The following is a 22,712-nucleotide window of genomic DNA, read 5'->3' as shown; positions in this document are numbered from 1 at the left end:
ATTTAAACTGTACAGGTACTGTAGCATCTCTGGCTTACAATCAATCATCACAGAAAACAAAGTTATTTTCTGTGGTCAATAAGTTAAACTTCTAAAAATTAATAAACCTGTTTATGCTGGTGTTGAGGCTTCAATTTAGCAGGTTTTATAATATACAAATTGATAAGAATCTATATTCATAAAATGATTAATTAAATTATAAATCATTCTCAAGAAATAATATTTTTGTATATGTAAGTGTATATTAAACACTCCACAATCCAAGTGTGGTTTAATTTGTTCATTGGTTTGCATCTTTTCAGGACACTTAAAGGACAAACACATCAGGTTCTACAAAAGCTTTATTCATTCAGTTTACATTTGCATGGCTGTAAATGGTTTTGCAGTCAGTTGTGCCCTTTTTATCAATATTTGATTTTTTCATTTATACAATTCACTCAGCTAGCTGCTCCTGAGCTAAACAACCTATTACATGCTATCTTTTCATCAAAGTTATCCATCTTACATAAAGATTCTGATCATGAGACATGATATAACTCCTCTGTAAATAAAACAGAACTTTGTTTCCTGTTAAAGTCGAAGCTTAAAAGTATGAACTTGATACAGTAACTGCTATAACGTATAACTGTAATACTTCATAATGTACTCTTGCAAGAAGATGCTGAAGAGCATATATGCAGGTGTTTCAGAAGGATAGTTATTTAGTGTACAGCTGCGTGAAGTGTAGTCGCAAATCTACAGGATCGATCGCTGCAAAAACTAATAGAGCCAAACACCCTTCATATATGTGTTGTTATATATGACTTGCTGCTATGAATATGTATCAGACTCTAATGTTTAATTATGTGCAGTGTGTTTAATCAGATGTAGATCCCAACAGCAACAATACAATTTCTTCTTCAAGATTTGATCAATTCAGTGTGCGCACTGGAGAACTCCTCATTTCCCAGGGAGGAACAAGGGGCAATGGGTCAGTATTGGGTTTTATTGATTAAGCTGCTCTGTAAAAGAAGAAAGACTTTTTAATTATGCACATATGGAAATTATAGTCATATTTAATCTACTACAGCAACACTATTACTGACTTTATGTTATAATCACCTCATCCCACAGATGGCTTGTTTAGAAGAGACCGCAGTCTTTGAGATTTTCTTTGATGATAATGTCTGTTACGGCATCGAACACAAACTTGACGTTCTCTGTGTCTGTGGCACAGGTCATGTGGGAGTAGATTTCTTTGATGTCTCGGCGCAAGTTCAGATCTAAGAACTGCACCTTGATGTAGTTACCAGCATCCTCAAAGGTGTTGGGACCTGAGAGAGGCATGGCATTGTAGTTTTAACATGGTTTTGCATATCAGAAACAGAAGCCTAATTATGATATTTATAGAAGTGATGTTCCAGTATGAACCCCTCCTTAAAATGTGTTAATATAATCCATTTAAATGATAAGAATCTGTATGTTAAAGAATAAAGTTTATATTTTTGTTTGCAGACAAAATGCTGTCTCACCGTCATAATCCGGGAAGCACATGCTCAGATGAGCTTTCTTGATCTTTTCCACGAAGACGTCCTTCTTGTTGAGGAAGAGTACAATGGATGTGGTGGCGAAGTAACGGTGGTTACAGATACTGTTGAACAGGTGGAGACTCTCATGCATTCGGTTCTTTGGTTGGAACGCCATGGAAAAACAGGGTTTGTTACTAAAATAGCTCATAGTAATAGTGCATGCAAAATGTCAGGTTGGCGTTTCATTGATGAACCACAATGGCAACCTACCACTTCATCATCCTCCACCAGCACCATGTCGTATGCGCTCAGAGCAGCGATGAAGATGATACAGGTCACACCTTCAAAGCAATGGATCCACTTCTTCCTCTCCGAGCGCTGACCGCCCACATCAAACATCCTGCAGACCAAGAAGAGAAGATTATTGGCATTGCTGTCCATTAAAATTTATCTTATTCAATTCCTCTGATTGTTAAACTTGCTTGGAATTTTGAGAAGATGATGATGATGATAATGATGGTCATTGGTTGGTTTACTTCATGCCATAGCTATCATCGAGGAGGCTGAAGGTGTACCTAAAGTTGAGGTCCTTGAAGGAGAACTGGGTCTCGATAATACCAGTGGTCTTCACTCTTGATCGCAGGACGTCCTGTTCAGTAGGGACATAGCCAGGCTTGACCAACCTCTCCAGGTCATTCAGATATTGGAGATAGAGTAAGAATCAATGCAGTGTTTGTCAAGACAATTTGATTACTGATTTGATTATGGATATTAAAAAATGCTTTAAAAGGCTAATTATGAGGCCATACTATCCCGCAGAGTCGTTGAGCTGGTATTCGGAGGCTCTTTCAAAGCACGCCTGGATGCCCGAGTCCTTCCACAACCTCAGGATGATGTCAGACAGCTCCTTTGGCATGGTGCCTTCCTCGATGGTGTCTGCTAAGTGCATCAGCTTCCTTGCATCATCCTGCAGCAAACGGGTAAATTGATTTCATAAATGATTTGGTTCAATTAGTCATGGCAACACGTTTTTATGTTACTTTAATTCTTCAAAATAATTTAACTTCATTTTATAAGCTATACAAGATTCAACTTTAAGTTTAAGAATGTGGAATTTCTTTTTACATATTTATCATTTTGTATGCATTTGGGTAAATGAATAGAGTGCAAGTCTAAAAGTGGCATGGTTTTTTTTTTTTAAAGAACAGAATTAGAAGAGAGAGTGCTAGAGTAAGAGAGTCAAGTAAAGGTCATCATGATTTCATAATCTTTTACATACACAAATATTTAAACTCACCTACTATAAAGTGGGATCTTATATTTTTGCACAAGGTTTCATGTTGTTTTGATCATGTATATTTGATAATCATTCAATACCAAAGTATTATAATCTGATATACTCATTGTGTCATGGTATCACTACGGTTCTTTTCCATCATTTAACTTGATAATTTCTGTAAATGACTAATGGATGCTTTAATGTTTGGGTAGAGCACCTGTGCAGCAGCATCTCCATAGGAAATGTTGAGCGTGGTCATGGCTCTCACAATGGCCAGCATCGACTGCATGGTGTTGCTGTAGATGATGACAATAAACTCCAAGCACTCTTCAAGGGAGTAACCATCTTTGTGAATAATTCTGTCATTAAAAAAAAAGTTTAATTATTAATTATAATGTTAAAAATTTAATTGACCAAACTATTCATATGAAAGAGCTCTGAATACAAATTAAAGGGTATAGTCTTACATATAAGTTTTTTTTTCTCTCAGCACTTACTTCATCTGTTTGACAATAGTGCTTTTCCCCGACTCACCAGCACCTGAAGAAGAAAGTAATCAGTTTAGTTTTGCGGTTATTGCTTTAATTCATTTTTATTACATATTCCCGTGCTGTTCTTTTTATTCATTTTTACCAGCTTCCCCATGATGTTAATAAGTAAGTTAGTTTTTTTGGTTTTTTTTTTTATTGTTTAGGTGAAATGTCATGTTGCTAATGTTTAAATTTTTTTATCCAGGACTTGAAGGAGAATGTAGTAGGTTTTGTTTTGTTTTTTTTGTTACAGTAACAAGTATTTGCTGAGATCACTTAAAAATGTATTATAGATGGATAAAATATTTGCATACATTTTTTTATGATGTCACTTAAAAATGTATCATGTATTTGCTGAGATAAAAAGTTATGAGACAAACTCATCAGTATTTTGAATGGATTTCATGGATTATAATAACATTTCTGATATTGATTATTAGCTGACTGATTCGACAAAAGTGTGGTAAGCCTTGGTTGCTTTAATATTTTTATAATGGCAATTTGAAAACTATAGATCTACATTGTGCCAGTGTTTTGAGGGGTAAACCCACTAAGATTAGTCAAACTGTAGACGTTCACACAGTAAGATAAAAGATTGTATTATTAATTAATTTTATTTTTTATCTATTTATTTTGCCATGCATATGTGAATCAGTGAATACATCCTTCTCCTCTACTGTGTTTATCTTTTGGAGGATTACATTAAGAGGCTTGAGGCTTATTATTTTTGTCCTAAGCCTTGTCCAAGCTTGACATCCCATGACCCTGACCCACATCACTTCACGGACAAAGACACCTGCAGTTATGATAAACAGAGATACAACTTTTGTTGAAAATAAATGCATAATTTTAATATGTCTTGATTCTGGAATCCAAGAATGCACATCTCTTCCATCTTTATTTGACCCTCTCACTTTAGCACTCACTATTCTATTTCGATTCTTAAAAAAAAAAAAAAAAAAAAAAAACAACTAACTTTCTAATCTTTTTGTATTCTATCTGTTTTCTTTTCAGTTATTATGCAATTAACAAAAGCAAAAAAAAAAAAAAAAAACTCTAACACTAGCTTGCTCTATTCTTTTTCTATTCTATGTGTTTTCTTTTTATTTACTATATTATTTAAAAGCCCTTGCTACATGTACTGCATTTAAGCTAACTGAGACTTGTTATAGCACTTGCATATCATTGCTCTTTTGTTGATTTTGATTGCTTCCAAAGTCGCTTTGGATAAAAGCGTCTGCTAAATGACTAAATGTAAATGTAAGTTGATTTTTGGGCATGCATGTATTTAGTGTCTTTTGTACTAAGATTTAGATGTATCACATTTTGAGTCTTCAGTTTGACTACACTTTGATTTGAATTTCAGTAAGGCATCAATTTTCATCTCGCAATTATAGCTAAGAATACTTCATGTTCCTTTCATATAACAAAGTTAAAACATAAAATTTCTCTCAATCTTTATGGCCATGATGTGAATCCATTGCCTGTTTTTATGAAATTTTAAACAGGAAGACTTCACAACAAATCTGCAATATACCGTTTTCCGAATCTAGCAAACGAGCTATTCTTCATGTTTGGACTTGAGCGATCATTCAAGTCTGCTTGTGTGTTGTTACCTAGCAGCAGAAGTTTGACGGTCCTGGCATCTTTGTCAGCGTCCTCTTTCAGTTTCTTCTCTAGCTCCCTGGAGTGTTTCTCCTCTGCACTCGCCCCGGCCCCCATACTGACTTTTGATTAGGGAAAAGAAGTCCTTTTGGATGACCAATCGCTTGCCCAGAGGCTTCCAGGTGCTCACAGCTCACACCTCGACTGGTGACCTGATGAATTGTTTGGAGTCTTAGAGGGTTTTTGGAGATGTCTCTGACCACCTGGGTTGGTGGGGCCAATGAAGAACAAGGACAAAAGCCGTTGAGAGGTCATCGAACCTCAGATTGGATGAGAAGGTGCTGTGCTCAGCAAAAGCTGATAATCTGGCCATCGTCTTCATGAGCACATTAGAAGTGCCATGTAAGTGGAATAATGTGACGTTACAAACGTTACTTGTTTGTTGATATGATATTTAAGTTAGAAGCTGAAAGTTAACAGGTCTCATAAATGATTGGATATGTTGACTTTAAGCTTGATAAGTTTTCCTGTGTCTATATTCTGTGTAAAATGTGCTTGACCTCATGAAAGAAAATTACATCTCACTGGCCTACAGTTTATGCTATATTTCAATAGAACTTGGTCTGAATGTGAAGGTGCTTTTGATGTTGAACATTGAAATCTCTATGAGTAATTCTAATCTCACTTTCCCACTGTAGTCATCAGGATCAGTTGACATTTTCCATGTTGTGGACACAGTGTGCAGCGCAGCGTTTAAAGAGCTTTAGTCAGATCTTATTGACCCCAATCTGATTGATACATTTTAATCCACAGGCGTTGCATTTGAGAGAGACACTTTCTTCATTGTACTTTTGATCAGTAGCAATTAATTTCAAGATTTTGAGATTTTGTTCCAAGCTGTTTAATACATGATAATAATAAATCATAATAAAAACTAGTATTAATAAAGCTTTTCTTATGCCACATGCAATAAAATTTCTTTCTTGGCATCGATGGTTCCATAAAGAAACGTTAACATCCATAAAAACGTTCCACTGCACAAATGGTTCTTTAAGGTGGAAAAAGGTTCTTTAGATATTCTTCACAGAAGAAAAAAAATGGTTTGTTTAAGAACTCTTCACTGAATGGTTCTTTGGGGAAAAAAAATGGTGGTTCTTTGGCAAATCAACATTTGAAGACCAACTTCCTTGGTATACTTTTGGTGTAAAGTGAACAATATTCACCATAACCTCTTTCAATCTTTACGCAGAGACTGCAAAAGAAGGGAAGTATAGGTTCACCCAGTAACATTTATGCAGAAAGGCCAACCTGTATTTGTTATAAAATATATAGAACTTTAATTAGTCAACAACAACGATGAAAAAAACAAAAACAAATAAAAAATACATTACTATAATATTAACTGTTCTTAAGATCTCATTCAGGATCTTTTTCACATTAGAATATCCTAAAAAAGACAAAACAAGGGGACAAACCACAGTGATGAATAACATCTTACAAATGAAAGAAAAAAAACACATTTACAACAACCATTTCACACAGCCCGTTTGCTATGCGTGTTGAGAAAACACAACATCAGGTAATTGTGCTTGATTCCATCACTAGTTCGGCAAAGTCCTCTGTCTTTAGAAAACAGTCTCTCTCTCTCTCTCAATTAGTTATGTCAAAGACCATACAGCAACACAGCAATATCCAGAATTTGACTACATATCTGTACAGCACAAATACAATTCATGCAAACTCAAACAAGCCCCCTAAAGTTTAGTTCCAAATGATTAATGCTTCCGAATGATCACCTGTTATATGTATAGAGGTGCTTGCATGGATGCTTATTACTAAAAATGTTTGGAGAGGTACATATTTAAAAACAATTCTGCTTTGCAAAGAGATGGATGGGTTTTGAACCCACAGCTCTTTGAAATTTTGCGTGCAATAGTACATATTTATATAAATGAAAAGAACAAAAAAAAAGTGATGTACATATTGTACAGGAGGCTGTAATCAATAATAAACCAAACATATAACACACAGAAACGACTTTATATTTAACACACATTAGCATAGCAACATATGGAAGATCAAGAAGATTAAAAGATGAGTTTCTGATGATAATAAAGTGTTTTTCAAAGTCTTTTGAGAGGTCACAGAATACTCAGATGCACCAAATATATGTAGAAATTCTATATCCGTACATCTGCAGAATGAGAACACGTGCTTGGCTAAAAAAGAACAACGGCTTCAGTCCCATCTTTCCTCTGGTATCAAAACATCAAGTGCAGTCAAACTGTCCATCAAGAGATTCCAACTATCCGGTTAGTGGTATGTACATAAAGTTTTATGATAACAGTCACATGGTGTGTTATTATGCGAATACCGTTGTAATAAATATATTGGAAGAAAAGTAACAATGATAACAAAATATTTGCACAGATCTATACACAAAACTTTTTGAATCGTCTTTCTATTTTTTGCTCTATTTCCATACAAAGATATCCACAGAATCTTACTATGTACAGCCTACAATAAATACTATGAATTTTCAAAAACGTATTGTTTATTTTCTCCTCGGTCATAATGGTTGCGGATATACGCTTGTGTGTAATGGTAGTCAAAGACTTTGAGGTCAACCTCGAGTCTCGTTCATTTGGATGGAGTGGGATGTTTTTCCGTCTCATGTCTCAGCCATGCTGCTCTGCTCCTGGTGGTGTCTCCTGTTTCGTGGCTTCCGGAGGTCCTTCTGTACTTCCTTGAGGTCCTTCTTCTTGTGTGCGTGAGCTGCGGGGTCGTCCCCCATCTGCCAGTAGTCCTGGCAGTACTGGTTGATGAGGCCCATCTCTGGCTGGCTGAGGATGGTCAGCAGGTCTTTGTATTGCTCTGCGCTGGGCGTCCAGGTGCTGGACTGGAGAGGCGGCACGGCGGGAGCGGTCGATTCGGTCTGGATGGTGTTGACAGTGCGGGCGGAAAGGACCACCAGCTGAAGTTTGACCAGCGTGTGCTTGAAGTTCTTCTCGGTGGAGGTGCACTGGTAAACCCCTCCGTCAGAGAGCTGGAGAGAACGCAGAAGGAGACCCTGCTCCGTACGAACAACGCGTCCATCAGAACGGATCTGAAATACATTAGGTTGTTAGAAAAAAGGTTAAAATGTACATTGATGTCAAAAGGGATTTTTCATGTAACTGGTCATTATTAATTGTTTTATTTTTCATTGATCAATTTCAAATAATTAAATGCTGTTTTGTAATATTTGATTTATAGAATAAAGCACATCACGGCTATAACTGCAAACGGGAAATATATATATATATTTTTTTATTCAATTTTTTATGTTTTTGAAAGAAGTTTCATACGCTATTTTTTTTTTCATTCATAAAAAAAAAACATAATATTGTGAAATATGACTTGTCTATTTTAAAATTAAATTTTCTCCTGTGATGACAAAGATATATTTTTAGCATCCATTATTTCGGTCTTTAGTGTCACATCATCCTTCATAAATCATTCTAATATGCTTATTTGGAAAGATTTCTTATAGCAATCAATTATCATATAATTATAATTTTTTTTCTGCTTAATATTTGTTTGGAAATGACCACCATTCGCTGATTTGATCAAAAGTAAAAAAAGACATTTATAATTTTACACAAGATTTCTATTTTTAAAATACTATTCTACTCTGAAAAAAAAAACTTTCTATTCATCAAAGAAAACCTGTAGAATGTTTTACTGTTTCCACAAAAACAATAAGCAGCAAAAACTGTTTTCAGCATTATTACTAAGAAGAAATTTTCTTGAGCAGCAAATCAGCACATCAGAATGATTTCCTAAGAATCATGTGACGGCTGCTGAAAATTCAGCTTTGCATCACAGGAATAAATTACACTTTAAAATTTATCAAAATAGAAAAATGTCATTTTAAATTGTAATAATATTTCACAATATTCCTATTTTTTGGTATTTTTCAGAAAATAAATGCAGCCTTGGTGAGCACAAGAGACATCTTTCAAAAACATTCAAAATCTTAATTATTCCAAATATTTGACCAGTAGTGTACAGGATTATATTAAGCAAATAATATCTATGGTAGTTAATGCATTATTAAAATTCAAAACATTCAGGATATTGCTTTAACATTACATCAATTATGGCATAAAATTCTGTCACACATACCTCTCTCCTCCTGTCACTGTTCTCCTTCTGGAAATGCCACTTGATTGACACATGAGGAGATCTGGCCTGGCACTCCAGGAAGGCTGTGCTTCCCTCTACCCCATACTGCACTGTCTCCAACGTGTTCTTATTGGCTGGCAGGAATTAAAACAAAATACTCTCTAAAACAATAACCAAAATCAAAAGGAGCTCTCTTACCTCTTCCAAAATATGTTTTCAATCTAATCTTAAGACTAAAAAATCTTAACACTAAGTGTATTTTTAGCTTCCTCACCATTGGAATTATAGCCCCTGCATTGTCTTATAGGGTTGCCATACTTCACATCTTGCCTCCGACTCCGCCTACAAGATTCAGAGGAGGAAAACAAATCTTGTAAGTTATATTTTAAGTATAATGATCCAACAATAAAGACATTTACACACATGCAACTCTAACCTTTTTTGGTTTGCTGAGTAGCGAGAGCAGGACTTTCCATCCCAGGCACAGTAAGGGTCTCTGGCCAAGCAGCAGTCAGCACAGGCCTCTCCGTACACATCACACCTGTGCAGCGCCAGATGAGTGACGCCCACCACTGAACTTACATACAGCTGTTGCTACACAGGAAGACAGGAAAAATAAAAGAAAGGTTTCATTCAAAATACATCATATACTTGGGATTCAAAAAATCCCACGATGACAGATATTCCTCGTCATTGCATAAAACTGTCTGCTTAAAGAAATTTAAATAATTCCTGCTTTAAAACGGTACTTAGTATTATCGCTATTAATATTTCAAAATTTGTTTTTAAAGTTCTGAATCATACAGTAAATGATGTGCAACTTACCCGTTTTGGAGAAATTTTCATAGTAGTGATTGGAGTTGGAACCTGTAATATGAAAAGAATTTTAGTTATTTTTTATTGAAAAAATAAATATAAAAATATAAAATAATATGATATAATACAAATAAACTATGTTTTTGAATTTTATGAAATATAATAAGATAAAATATACATTTTAATTAAAAAAACAAACAAACAAACAGTATATTGTTCTCAATGTGTTGTCACAAAGTGTAATGGGAACATAAAAAACGATCTTACTCTGAAGACCTCAACCTCTTCCAGAACCAGCTCTTCAGTCTGTAGATCATCTCTTGGCAGGACAATCACTTTCTGAATTGTCCCTCTATCTGTAAATGACCAGAATAGAGGAGTCAGAAATATTTATAACATATAATTTTATAAAGAATGAAATTTACTTAAGAGCTATTAAAACAGAAAAAGACAATAACTGTACTAGATTGCATTTATAGATCTAGAGCTGCTTTGTTGTGTACAAAAGCATTAAAATATTAAGTGTTACAAATTTGCAGTTCTAAATTATTACACATTTTCCATACAATTATTATTTTTTTTAAACCACTGTGTTTACTTATAAATTAAAATCAGATTTTGAATCCCAAATTTCAACGTGGTCCCAGACTTTTAGACACTAGAGTATGCATAATGTTTCTGTAGAAACTAAATATAAAACATAACATAACAAGACTATGTCTATGTGGAGATGTGTAGCGAGTTCACCTGTTCCCAAGAAAAGAACTTCATAGTTGCCATCAGCTGCAGCCACTTGGTCCACCGTGATGGTGGTGAACTCATAATCCACATTAGTACGGACCACTAGGGGGCGCTTGTGGACTGGATAAACGGCATTGAACATGGTCGGATGGTTGCGCATGAAGTTGATAACCTCATCAGGATAATCTTTAGTAGACTTCATGTTGGGGGTGAACGTCCCTCCTGGACACTGAAATCACAGGGATAAAATTGAGTTTCTTTTTTCTTTCTTTTTTTTTCCAGCAATCTAAGATTATTTAACATTGTCTTTATATAATGTATTAAATTTTACTAATGACACTTACTGTTCCTGGTCTGGGGTAAGGAATTTTACCCTGGTAGGCAACCCACTGGTAGTTTGGCCCTTCCTTATGAGCGAAAGGACCATTGAAGACCATGCGAACATCAGCCATTGAATACACACATACTGCTGAACCTTTAAACACAGACCTAGAGATGCAGAAAGAGAAGAATCCATGCATTAAAACAAAAAGAGTGGTGGTAGACACCATATTGGACCACACAGGCCTTGTCACACAGAGAATGGAATATTGATAAACAAAGTAAAATATATCTATATATACATTATATGTCCGTGAAATAAAATACAGTTGTCTTTATGAAAATCTGCTGACCACTATAACCATCTGTACTGTATGTAATGTCACAATCCATAATACAATTCCTACAGGTTAAAATCAAGCCTCAGCCAACATTTGTTTTTTGTTTGTTTTTTTCACTCAGAAACACAGTGGGATCCAAAAGTCAGACCACATTGAAAATATGCTATTCAAAATCTAATTTAAACTTGGAAATGATCAAGGTTTCAGGATTTTGAAATATATAAAACAGAGGAAGGTTATGCCCTATAATGACATTAAGAAATACATAAGATTATGGACCATTACTAGGTCACTAATCAAATAAAGTAATTTGTGACAGTAAGCATGTGAAGTCCTTTGCACAAGGTTCATGCAAACTTTAGTGCATATTGGAATTAAAGCAAAAGGAGGACAAACCAAATATTAAGACTCAGTTCAATTCTCGAATATATATGCTGACAATACAATTTGTTATGGAAAAATCCTCTCTTGATCTTACGCTTTTGGACCCAACTGTCTGTATTACAGACAAAATATGACTAGAGAATGCAGTTTATCAAATTAACACTAATACAGATACAGAGAGAGAGAGAGAAACAAGAGACAGAGGGACAGATAGAGCTGTGAAATCACTTGCAGTTGATGGAGAGTTTTCACTATTATCACCAAGAATGGTGCTTTTGGGTTTAAAGAGCTCAGACAGAGCCTGAGGGCTTCGCCGATTTGATCTGAAATCTACAGCGAGACTGTGAATTGCTCTAACACACACACAGCCTTGTGTATTTACACTAGATGATTAGCATGTGAACCTCATCTAAAATGTTGACAGCTCCCTCTGAGGCCAGTTGTATAATATTTTAGCGTGCACGAATATCCTCTTCTAACTGCATCTGATAGCAGTGGTATTATGTAGATAAGTCCTTATGAGAATATCACATCTCAGATTCACAGAAAAGCTCCTTCCTTTGTGCTGTTGGAGGACTACTGTCTGTGAAGCCTGCCAAACACTTGTTATTCAGTATGTTAGAAACAGTCTTCAGCAGCGGAGAAATGGGGGTGTTGCCCCGTGGGCAACTGGAGTGTGAATATGAAAGCAAATCTATTCAAGCTCCCTTGCCAATCTGATAAGCGGCCTGATTAGTAAGAGGCGTCGAGGAGAAGTGAGGATTGGATCTCGAATTTGGGGAGAGACCGTCCTGAACTTACGCACCCAGACACGGAGAAGACGCCGTAGATGACGGGATTCTTGGTGTCTTGGGTTTTCTGGATGTACACGTCCCCTGAAAGAAAGATTGAATTACTTTAGATCCTGGATTTGAAAACAATTGAGCAAATTCACATACTAAAGTGTGTACTTTGTTGGTGACATACTTCTAAGTAGTAAGACAACGAGTATGTAATGAGATATTATATTATATAACAACACCTGATTGTGTCTTGATACCACAAGTTGCTTAGTTGCATAGCAGCTAGCTACATTTAGCATCTAGCTAAATTTAAAGTAAGAGATAAGAGATAAAATTTAAAAGATAAAATGTCACTACCTGACAGATATCACTGAAATCCCTGCTGAAAAAACAGCATCACAGAAATTCTAATGGTTTCCACTACAAATAGTAACATTACACACATTACAAACCATCAACTTTTAACCATTAAACTATTAAATGGTTTCCTGTAGTGTGTTTTGGGACATATTCCATTAGGATTTAGTGGTTTTAACAAGCCACCAATAGAAGGCGACCAACCATTAACGACTAATAGGCACCATTACAGTTCCCATTAAAACCAGTACAATTTCCATTAAAACCTGTAAAAGCCATTACAAATTCTGTGATGATTGTTTTTTTTTTGTTTGTTTTTTTTTCAGTAGGGATAGGGGTCTTTAGAAATCACATGTGTCTCTGTGACAGCTATAGGCTAGGGATACAGCAAAAAAAGAGACAGAAAGTGGCTCCCCCTTTTTACAAATCATCAAAATATGTAGCCAGTCAGAGAACGCTCTTGTATTGCTTATATTTGGTGATACCTGGTTAGCTAACAAGTATTTGGAAGGCAGAGTTTGGGGTGTGTAGTTCAAGGATGGGGGGATGAAGTAGATATTGTCTAATGCAGATGCTAACTGTTAGATGAAGTTAGCAAAACGGCTAATGGCTTTAAGCACCTTTGAGTTTAAGTTTTTTATATTTAAAACTGTTTAAGCAGCTTTGGGTATTGCCTTCCTTACTACTTTTGCTCTGAAAAAGTCAAAAGAGAACAGTCACAAAGTGTCCCTTGTTACACAAGGGGTTTCGGGAAAGATTAGCACACTTAGAAAATTCTCTAGAAATCGTATTCCATTCAGGCACCTCTGGCATGCTGTTTTCTACTGATCCCCTAAAGGGACATGGTGGTGGAATAAAAATGAGAAGGGAGGCCAAATATCACATTGCTACGTTCCCCCAAGAAACTGTGTGTTTGCTCACAAAACTTTTGTGATAGAAATAATATGAGGTGAGAAGTAAAACTATATTTAAAAGCTTTAGCAACAAATGCAAACTTTATTCTTGGAATGCAATACTTTTGTGAGAAAATGCAAATGTTTGGCAAATTGAATGGAAATTCTTGTGTGACCGAACAAATATATTTTGAGAACAGACATGAAAGCATTGAAATTTACTTTTTTTTAATTCCACTAATTAATTTTAAGCATTACTTGTCTAAGCATACAGTTATTTGGTATAGCAACAATGGCTAAACAAATGTTTGGTTATGGATCTTTTTTTTTTTTAATAATGGAAGACAGGTGGATTGTTTAAGAAACATGTTTGAAATAAGTCATTATTTTTGCAGCTCAGTTTATCACCGCCAGTGACTCCAACATTTCTGCAGCTTCATATCAGCATTGACCATGAAAAGCCAAAAGTCTGTGAGTGTATGTGGCAAGTCATCAAATCTATCGCCGTTCAGTTACATCACACAAAACAATCTTTCCCTCTCACTGTTCCTCTCTGTCTTTGTCTCGCTCTCCAAAATTCTCCAGCTTGTTTCGACACAAATTAACCACAAAGGACCAGTCTGCTAGCCAAAACGTAAAAGATGGAAAAAGGCCATTGGGAGTATAACGTGCAGAATGGGACCATTTTTGGGGGGGCTTCATTGTAAGAGCAGTTGAGCACCATCAACGTTTTACTTGAAGGACAGTGTAAGGTGGATGGGAGTCAGAGGTACCTAGAAGAAGGTTAAAAAAGGGGCAGAAGGAAAGAAAACAAAAGGAGACTCAGATAGTTTAGGGAATAAGGATGGCAAGTGGTAAAAGCATAGACAGATGTCCCATCAAGAACGGAATGAAGATGACCTCAGACAGATAGTCACGGCTAAACGGACTAAGTAATCAAGTGCTGAGGGAAAATCCCAGACTACAGCAAATGAATCTCGCTCTTGCCAAGCCACAAAAAACAACCCATAAAACCTCACTGCCCCTCTGAGGAAAAGGGAAAACATCTAGTCAAAAACTCCACTGACAAGTTCATTCCTCAAACACAGTGGCAGAGCGAGGGAGAATGACCAACCAAGTGAGAAAGAGAAACGAAGAAAGGAGTCCTGAGGGTACCTTGTGCGCTATGTTATGGAAGCTGTGAAATGAAGCAAACATAGAACGACCGCTTACTCAATTTATGCACATTGCAAAAGCAATAAAATTCCAGCATTCATGCGTTTACATTCATTTGCCTCTGAAGAGTGGCAGAGGCTGTTACAGCTGGTTTGTCAGCCAATCCTATTCAGTCCTGTCAATCAAACTCTCCCACACGGGGAAAGACTCCATTTTGTGTAAGCCTGTTAAGATGCAGCTTACATGCATGTGTTACCTCACACATGTGCACATAAATGCACAATCATGTATAGAACCACAAAAAAAAGCAATTTTCAGGCAGTTTTTAAAAGCCCAATTTGTCATTTTAAGCTCTACATGAACTTCAATTTCATACTCAGAACTGCTTGCCTCTATAGATTTCTCACAGGCCCTTGTGGCACTTTACGCTTAAGCACAAATGCTACACGCTGCACATACAGGAAAGAGAGGAAATTACTTTTTCCAAGTTATACCCTCTGGAGAGACATATCCATTGAACCATCAGACATGAGCGGTTTCCACAAATGAGCTATATCATGCCCTATCCTGAAATAAGAGGCCTCTTATTTCAGCAAGTATACCGTGAAAATGAACAGAACAGAACTGAATAGAATGTACCTTGGGTGAACACCTCACTGTATATATGGAGTCAATCAAACGGTTTTATTTCATGTTTTGTAAATCTCCACAGAATCACAGAACATAAAATGTCCCCAAGATATCTGAATTAGATGGAAAGATTTATCAAATAATCAGCACTCTAACAAAAAGTGTCTTTGTACTATTATGTTTGTCTTAGACATGTACTATGACAATACCATGTTTTTGGCCGTGTACCATGCTAGTACTATGGTATTCTTGGAAGTGCCATGGGGTACCGTTTAAAAAAATCATAAATTGCAATACAAAGTACTATAGCATTACCATACAGTTCTTTTTGTACATAATGTTTTGTTAAATACTCTGACAGAAAAGTATTACTGTATTACCATGGTATTTTGGACATGTATCAAATAATAATAATAATACAAAAATCTAATTATAGTAATATGGTATACTTATAGTAATATGGTATACTTAAAAAATTGAAAAGTTGCTTTTTTTTGTTTGTTGTTGCTATTTATTTTGGTTGGTACAAAGTAATTTTTTTTTTTGTGTAGGTATGTTTGTTTGTATAAATGTACCACAGTATTACACTTATGAAAAGGTAAAAAGGTAAAAGTAATGTGGTATTTGGATTGTTTTTTTGGTTTTTTAAAGGATAAAAACCATAAATTATAGTACAATGGTATATTTAAAATATTTTAAAATTATAGTTTATCTAATGAAACATCACTTTACTATGGTACTGCCTCAGTATTTTTTATAAGGGGGCATTATGACATTATGGTATATATCAGCTTACTATGATATTACACCTACAAAAAAAAGTAAAAAAAAAAAAATTGATATTTACCATATATAAAAAACTCAAATTATATTATGTTTAATATATTCAAAAGTACTATTGTTTTATCTGATCACACCAGTAATTCACTATGGTACCACAACTATATAGAACTATCCTCTTGGACTGCTTGTATTTAATATAAAATGTCCTGTCCTACTAAATTTAAACAGTCAAAGAGGACAATTAAAAATGGGCTTTAAAAATAGCATTTTCTGACTTAACAAAAGTAAATCTGACTTAATATTGTACAGCATGCTGATCTAAAGATATCTAATCAAGATCAAATGTCAGTAATCAACATCAGAAATGATCAAGTCACAGGAAATTTATGGCTCAGCTAAAAGAGAGACTTACGAAGCTCATCGAAATGTGTCTCAATGCCATCAGAGCCAGTCACAGAGCAGATGAGCCGAGCCTTCAGGAAGGTACTCCACTTATTCACCAGACAGCAGTGTCCTCCATCATCATTCTGTAGAGGAAGTGAGGTCACGTTAGCCATAAAGATTCACTGTTAGACACAACACAAATTCTAGCTGTAAAGTTTGATTTGATGGACACCTTGACAGTCTGTATGTGTGAAATTAAGCCATTGCTTTACATCAGTATCTGTCCTTCTCTCAGGGCTATTTCTGTGGGTTTGCATTAACTGGCTGTGACTGGGTTGTAAACATTGGCTTTGAGCACTGCTCAGCCCCATCTGCTGTGGACAGCAGCCAACTTCAATAATGAGACGGAGCGATGCCCAGTGACCAGCCGCCAGCAGCTACCCACACATTACAAACATGCTTCTTTGATTCACATTAGAACAGCAAAAAATAACCAAGAAACAAGCGGTTGCTCATGTAGGAGGCATTGGACAATGATGGATCCCGAGGATCTGTCAGTCAACAGTTCTGTCCTGCATGGATATGATTTCTTAAGCATCATGTTCAGCACAGGAACACCCAATATTTGTAAGATGTATACTATTGCAGTGCTTAAAAGAACAATGAATGGGATTATGTTAACATTTAGTCACCCTCATGTCATTCCAAACTCATATGACTTCCTTCCATGGAACGCAAACTATGATTTTTTTGAAGAATGTCCTTGTCTGTCTTTCCTGTATAGTTACAATAAATGGGGACAGGAGCTTTTTCAAGCTTCAAAAATGATGCAAAAGCACATAAAAAGTCCACAAGACCATATTTAAAGTCAAATTTCAAGAAACCTTAAAATTCCTGATATCCGCCCCAGCTCTATTTGGCGTTTTTGTGAATTACTCAGTCATTCTTTTTTTAAGCTTAAAATCTAGTCCTCATTCTTTGTAACTGCATGGAAAAACATAAGCAAATTCTTAGAAATTTCTTGTTTAATATATAATGGAAAAAGAAAGTCACACGGGTTTAGAACAACATGAGGGTGAATAAATGAATAATGCCTTTTAGCATGTGTAGATATTTTTTTAATGGAATATCAGACAAAGGTTAAGAAAATGTCTCACCAAGCAAATCCTGCCAATCCTAGACTGAGCCATGGGAGTCTGTCCCATCTCAGAGGCCTTCTCACGAAAGAAGAAATACAGCTTGTCGTCATTCTTTTCTGCACTATCAGGGATGAGCTGAGCGTGGACGAATGTTGGATCTAAAAGAAAAAGAAAAAAAGGAGAGGAAGGGAAACAGCAAAAGAGATGAATTATAGTTTGGGAACAGCAAAAGAGATAAATTATGGTTGGAGCAAAAAGCAAAGAGAAAATAAAAAGGACAGCAAATGGATAATATTAAATAGCATTCACTAGAAAGTGCAACTAATGCGATGCGTTTAATGCGATGACCTCTCTCTCTGTTAGTCTATCCTTTCATTCACTACACTGAACAGTTCACATGTAAGACATCTGTATGAAATTTGTGATGGTTATCACAGTGGACACTTGTGAGCAAAAAGGCAAAACTGAAATAAGAATCTGAGTCAAGGAGTCACATGTAAAACAAGGGAAATCCAGTCTAAAACATTCAAAGATCAAACTATTAGATAAAATTGGCAGGGAAAAAAATATTTTTGTTAATCAAAATAAATATAATAGAGTGAGCTTGCAAAAGTATATGAACCTGTCTTTTATGTGGCATTTAAGGGCAGGTATATAAATATTAATAATACTAATACAGTAATACTAAATATAGTTAAATACATTTCAGAAAATATAAAACTAAATAAAAATGATAACTAGTGGAATCACAGCTATAATATAGTCAGGGATTATAACAAGGGTCAAGGATTGAGTATAACTAAGCAGTAATTGCTTGAGGGGTATTGTTTTTTTGTTTGTTTTTTGCAAAAGTGTATGAGATATGAGGTTGGTTTGCAGGAGGTAAGATGAAGGGTCAATGTTGAATATTCATCTTTGGCACTTCTCCCCACTAAACAAAGAACTTTGTCTTGGTGATACGCCATGGTTCAAAAATTTTGTGTGTACCGTGGAGCCAGCGGGAGTTATACTGGTCAGTCCTCATGGCCGTGTGTTTTCCCAACGTGCGAAAGATGGCCGAGTCTGTTCCCATAAAATCGATGTAGACGGCGGCGTACAACTGGCCGTCTGCCAAAACAGAGTGAGCATAAAGGAGATAAGGACAGATAAACTTGAGAAAAATGAGCTCATCCGAGTCTGAAACAAAAGAAATTATGTTTTGTATATTTTCTAATAGTAGTATGACAGCAATGAAAGGGTACGTACTTATCAGAGCTGAGACACTGTTTAGTTTGGGGTCAAAGGGGCATTTCCCTTTCCCAGAATCTACTTTACCAGGCTCCAGTCGGAAAATGTATTCCTGGAACAGGGAAAGCATGAAGGTTTCATTAATGACAGCGCAATAGATCACATTAGATGAGCAGTATTGATTCTCAGCTTACTTAGATACTTTAAGTTTCCAGTGTTTAAGGTATAGCCAGGAAGTGAAATGCACACAGGTTCACTGGGATAAATGAAAACAACAAACTATTTGATGTTGTAAAATAAATTAAAATATCTTTAGGTAACTTATTGTTTGTTTTTTAAATGTTGGCGTCTCATATAACTGTCTAATGCCAACACCAATATCTTGCCATGTGACAAAAGGCAGCTAGTGTAAAACTGCCCAGAAGAAAGAAATTAATGGCATAATCCTAAGTTTCCAAGTCTCCTGGTAGTTGCCAAAGAAAATGAACAGTTTCTCACAATCAGCTTCTCAACATATGAATCTAAAATAGTCTATATGGTTCTGTTGGGTTAGTGACAACTATTAAATTCTGGTATTTAGAAAAACTAAATCTCTTCGAGCTAATGGTCCACTTCACTCCATGCATTTTGCATTTCATCTACAGTCACACAGATGTAAAACAGTATTATTAATGCACAGCAACTGGGAAACATCTAAAAATGAATTAACACATTAACTAAAATCTAAGCAGAAATGTAGAAGGACATCTAAAGAGTCTACAACATGCCACAAAGAATATATCAGCAAGTTCAAGTCTCAACGAAAGACTTGTTTTGGATAATAAACAAAAAGTTTTTGGAACCTTTGTACTTTCTAAGCTTTACACGCACACCACAAATGTAATATAAGCCACCGATAAATTTTCTGCTGACTAATCACTTTCAAGCATGATGGAGTGTGGGTGTGGGAGTAATCTGTGCATGTTCTGCTAGATTTCAGTGCCAAAGGCAGGCTCTGGACAAGTGTAGGCAAACTTGAGAAAGACAAGCTCTAAAGACAACAGTTCCTCTGCTGTTTCTCTCAACGCCTTTAGCGGCTGAGGAAACCAGCTGTTGAAAATCCAAATACTGTGAGAACAGAACCTTTCCTTACACTTCTAAGTAAAAACCATATCTTGAAAGTGCATCTTAAGAAAGTCCAAAATAAAGTACAAAAAGGACCTCAATCCCACTGAAGAGTTAATTTCCCACCTTGGGTGCGTATGGTTCTGGCGAAGCACTAGGGTCTGCGGCTCGATTGGTTCGGCCTCCCACACGAGGCATCTGATCTTGGAGCATGCCCTATAAAACAAGGTGTGTGCCTCAATAAAGACCTGTTTCTATTCATTCATTTAGGACCCACGAGAATGGCCAAGGCTGTGTCCAAACAAGAAGGTGTTTAGATGCTAGAATAAAGGCTGCAGTTTGGTGTATCAATAGTGGACAAAGAAGATGAGTATATATGAAGTTGTCTAAAACATGCACATGCTGCAAGCCCTTGTTAACACATGAAAATTGCATTTGCGTATGAAAAAAAAAACACATGCATATTGCAGAACCCCATTAAAGGTGAACAAATGCAGTATGATCCAAAAGCCTGAGACCACTAGTGAAAATGCTAATTTCATAATAACATTTTAATAATTGTTTTTTATTAATTGCAAATTATTTAATCAGCATGTGAGTGGAAAAAAGTTCACATGATCAATGTCAAAAATGTGCTTATGTTTGGAAAGTGTCCTAGAAATAGCACATAATTTTAAATACATTTTCATTATACATTTCAATTTCTTTTAGATCTCTTCTTCCAGTTTACAATTTAAAGTAAAAAAACTTTCCAGATTTTCAATGTGATCTCAGACCATTTTGAATGATGTTCTTATGGAGAGTGGTTAATGATGGGACATGGTCATGGGAAAGAAGGGAGGTGAAATTAGGACTATATTTAAATGCAGTTACCCTCCTAAACACTAGGACTTTTTGAAGTAACAGAGTCAAAAGACATGCAGGTGGTAAAGATTATCCTGTTTGTTCCAGGGTGGAGAAGCATTCCTCTCTAATGAAATAATACCTTTTGACTAAGGTAGCCAACCGTTTGAACCCTTGACCTGCAAATGGTAGCGGGTCATCTGTGAATGACAGTTTACCTGTGCCCTTTGGCCTCTGTCCACATAGGTACAGATGGGGTTGTAAGCTCCCGTTCCACACACATACAGGTGAGTCCTGTTCCATGGCTCGATTAGACGGATGAAATTACCACACTCGCCCTGTTGATACAGTACAGAATGATATCAGTGATGCTGTCAAGGCGAAATGATACTTTCAGATGGATATTGACATGCCCATGTTGGAATAACTACTTTAGGATTTACAATGATTGTGGTAATTAGTAGTGATGCACCAATATTAAAACTATGAGAAAGCGAGAGAAAAATGGCACCTATAAAATAAACACAGAGAATATTAAAAATATATTATATTTACATACTACCATACTACCATTCAGAATATTGGTGTTGGAAAAAAAAAATCCTATGCTTTCTATAAAACAGTAACATTATGAAATATTACAAAAAAAAGTATTTTAATATATTTCGAAATAAAACGTGATGAACAGAAAGATCAAAAGAACAACATTTGTTTGAAATAAATCTTATGTATCTTTGTCACTTTGGATTGATTTAATGCGTTCTTTCTGAATTAAAGTAATTCATTTCCTTAAAAAAATCTTTCTGACATCAAACTTTGATAAATATAGCAGAAAAGAATATGCAAATTGTGGATTCTTACATTGATGTCTTTTCCTGAGAGGACACACTCAGTCCTCCTCTGAGGAGCCACAGGCCAGTGAATCTAAGGAGAAAGACACAAACATCAGTCGATTCTTACATTGATGTCTTTTCCTGAGAGGACACACTCAGTCCTCCTCTGCCATTTATACTGCCATAGCCTTGATATATACAGAAGTTTGGTTTGATTTTGCAATCTGTATATGTACAGTAACTAACGCGATCGTTATAAAGGGTTTCAATCTTACTATGAGGGGCTCTTTGTTGATGTCGTTCAGGTCTAGTGACATTTGTGATATTCTGTAGGAAAAATTCCTTGCAGATCATCATTCATTCGTTCCAGGGGTACTACATGCGCATTTCATTCATTGCGGTGACCCAGTTCAAAACGTCCATACGAAGAAGACGTACAGACTCTGTAGTGATTCGCTCGAGTTGAGGATCAAAAAGAAAGGCATGAAGTGATCTGTGCCACTGTTCCAGTAGACATTCATTCAGCGATTTTGTATTTTATTATGAGATAATGTGATCAGTGATTCAAGATTGAAAGAGTCGCATTTATTTGCAGTAAAAACTTGAAATATTCAGTACATGCATTTTTTATTGTAAAGTGTTTATATACTCACAAAAAGGAGTCCAGACAAAAAAAAATGCGTTTTATATTTCCAAGGGTAGACAATTTGACACAAATTATTATTAACTTTTAGGTAGCAAAAAATTTTTTTTTTGTCAATTACACTAAGTGCCCTGCTATATTATATTCTTATTAGTAAATATGGGCGCTAAAACATTGATCAAAATTGTCAATTTCTGCAAAACGAATATCTTTTAAAAAAGAGCATAAAACAAAACCAAAGTCGTCA

The 22,712-nt window shown here is 35.8% G+C and overlaps 2 protein-coding genes across 2 annotated transcripts; both read right to left on the bottom strand.

The window, feature by feature from the left end:
- Positions 1 to 323: 323 nt before the first annotated feature.
- Positions 324 to 6,791, bottom strand: gnat1 (guanine nucleotide binding protein (G protein), alpha transducing activity polypeptide 1). The gene is given in 7 exon segments (XM_042726330.1): positions 324 to 1,313; positions 1,512 to 1,665; positions 1,779 to 1,908; positions 2,084 to 2,475; positions 3,005 to 3,146; positions 3,285 to 3,327; positions 4,934 to 6,791. Coding segments are annotated over 7 exon segments (1,158 nt in total). The 5' UTR covers positions 5,040 to 6,791; the 3' UTR covers positions 324 to 1,122.
- Positions 6,792 to 6,943: 152 nt separating this feature from the next.
- Positions 6,944 to 22,139, bottom strand: LOC109091491 (semaphorin-3F-like). Its single transcript, XM_042726329.1, has 16 exons — positions 22,098 to 22,139; positions 21,851 to 21,913; positions 21,208 to 21,327; positions 19,061 to 19,154; positions 18,803 to 18,922; positions 17,834 to 17,973; positions 16,705 to 16,819; positions 12,498 to 12,567; positions 10,991 to 11,135; positions 10,653 to 10,875; positions 10,173 to 10,261; positions 9,915 to 9,956; positions 9,526 to 9,683; positions 9,364 to 9,431; positions 9,090 to 9,223; positions 6,944 to 8,028 (listed from the first exon to the last, which is right to left on the bottom strand). The coding sequence occupies exons 1-16, from the start codon at positions 22,137 to 22,139 to the stop codon at positions 7,594 to 7,596; spliced, it is 2,058 nt and encodes a 685-aa protein (XP_042582263.1). The 3' UTR covers positions 6,944 to 7,593.
- Positions 22,140 to 22,712: the final 573 nt, after the last annotated feature.

Source organism: Cyprinus carpio, chromosome B6 (genome assembly GCF_018340385.1).
Source record: "Cyprinus carpio isolate SPL01 chromosome B6, ASM1834038v1, whole genome shotgun sequence".
Classification (NCBI taxonomy): Eukaryota; Metazoa; Chordata; class Actinopteri; order Cypriniformes; family Cyprinidae; genus Cyprinus; species Cyprinus carpio.
The sequence above is the reverse complement of the archived record's forward strand: the minus strand, read 5'-3'. Positions and strand labels throughout refer to the sequence as shown.

Coding starts and splice junctions, on each gene's coding strand:
- LOC109091491 (XM_042726329.1), bottom strand. CDS start 22,139: ATGTCACTAGACCTGAACGACATCAACAAAGAGCCCCTCATA. Junction 11,136..12,497: donor GGCGTCTTCTCCGTGTCTGG/GTGCGTAAGTTC, acceptor CTGCATCTCTAG/GTCTGTGTTTAAAGGTTCAG. Junction 10,262..10,652: donor AGTTCTTTTCTTGGGAACAG/GTGAACTCGCTA, acceptor GGTCATTTACAG/ATAGAGGGACAATTCAGAAA.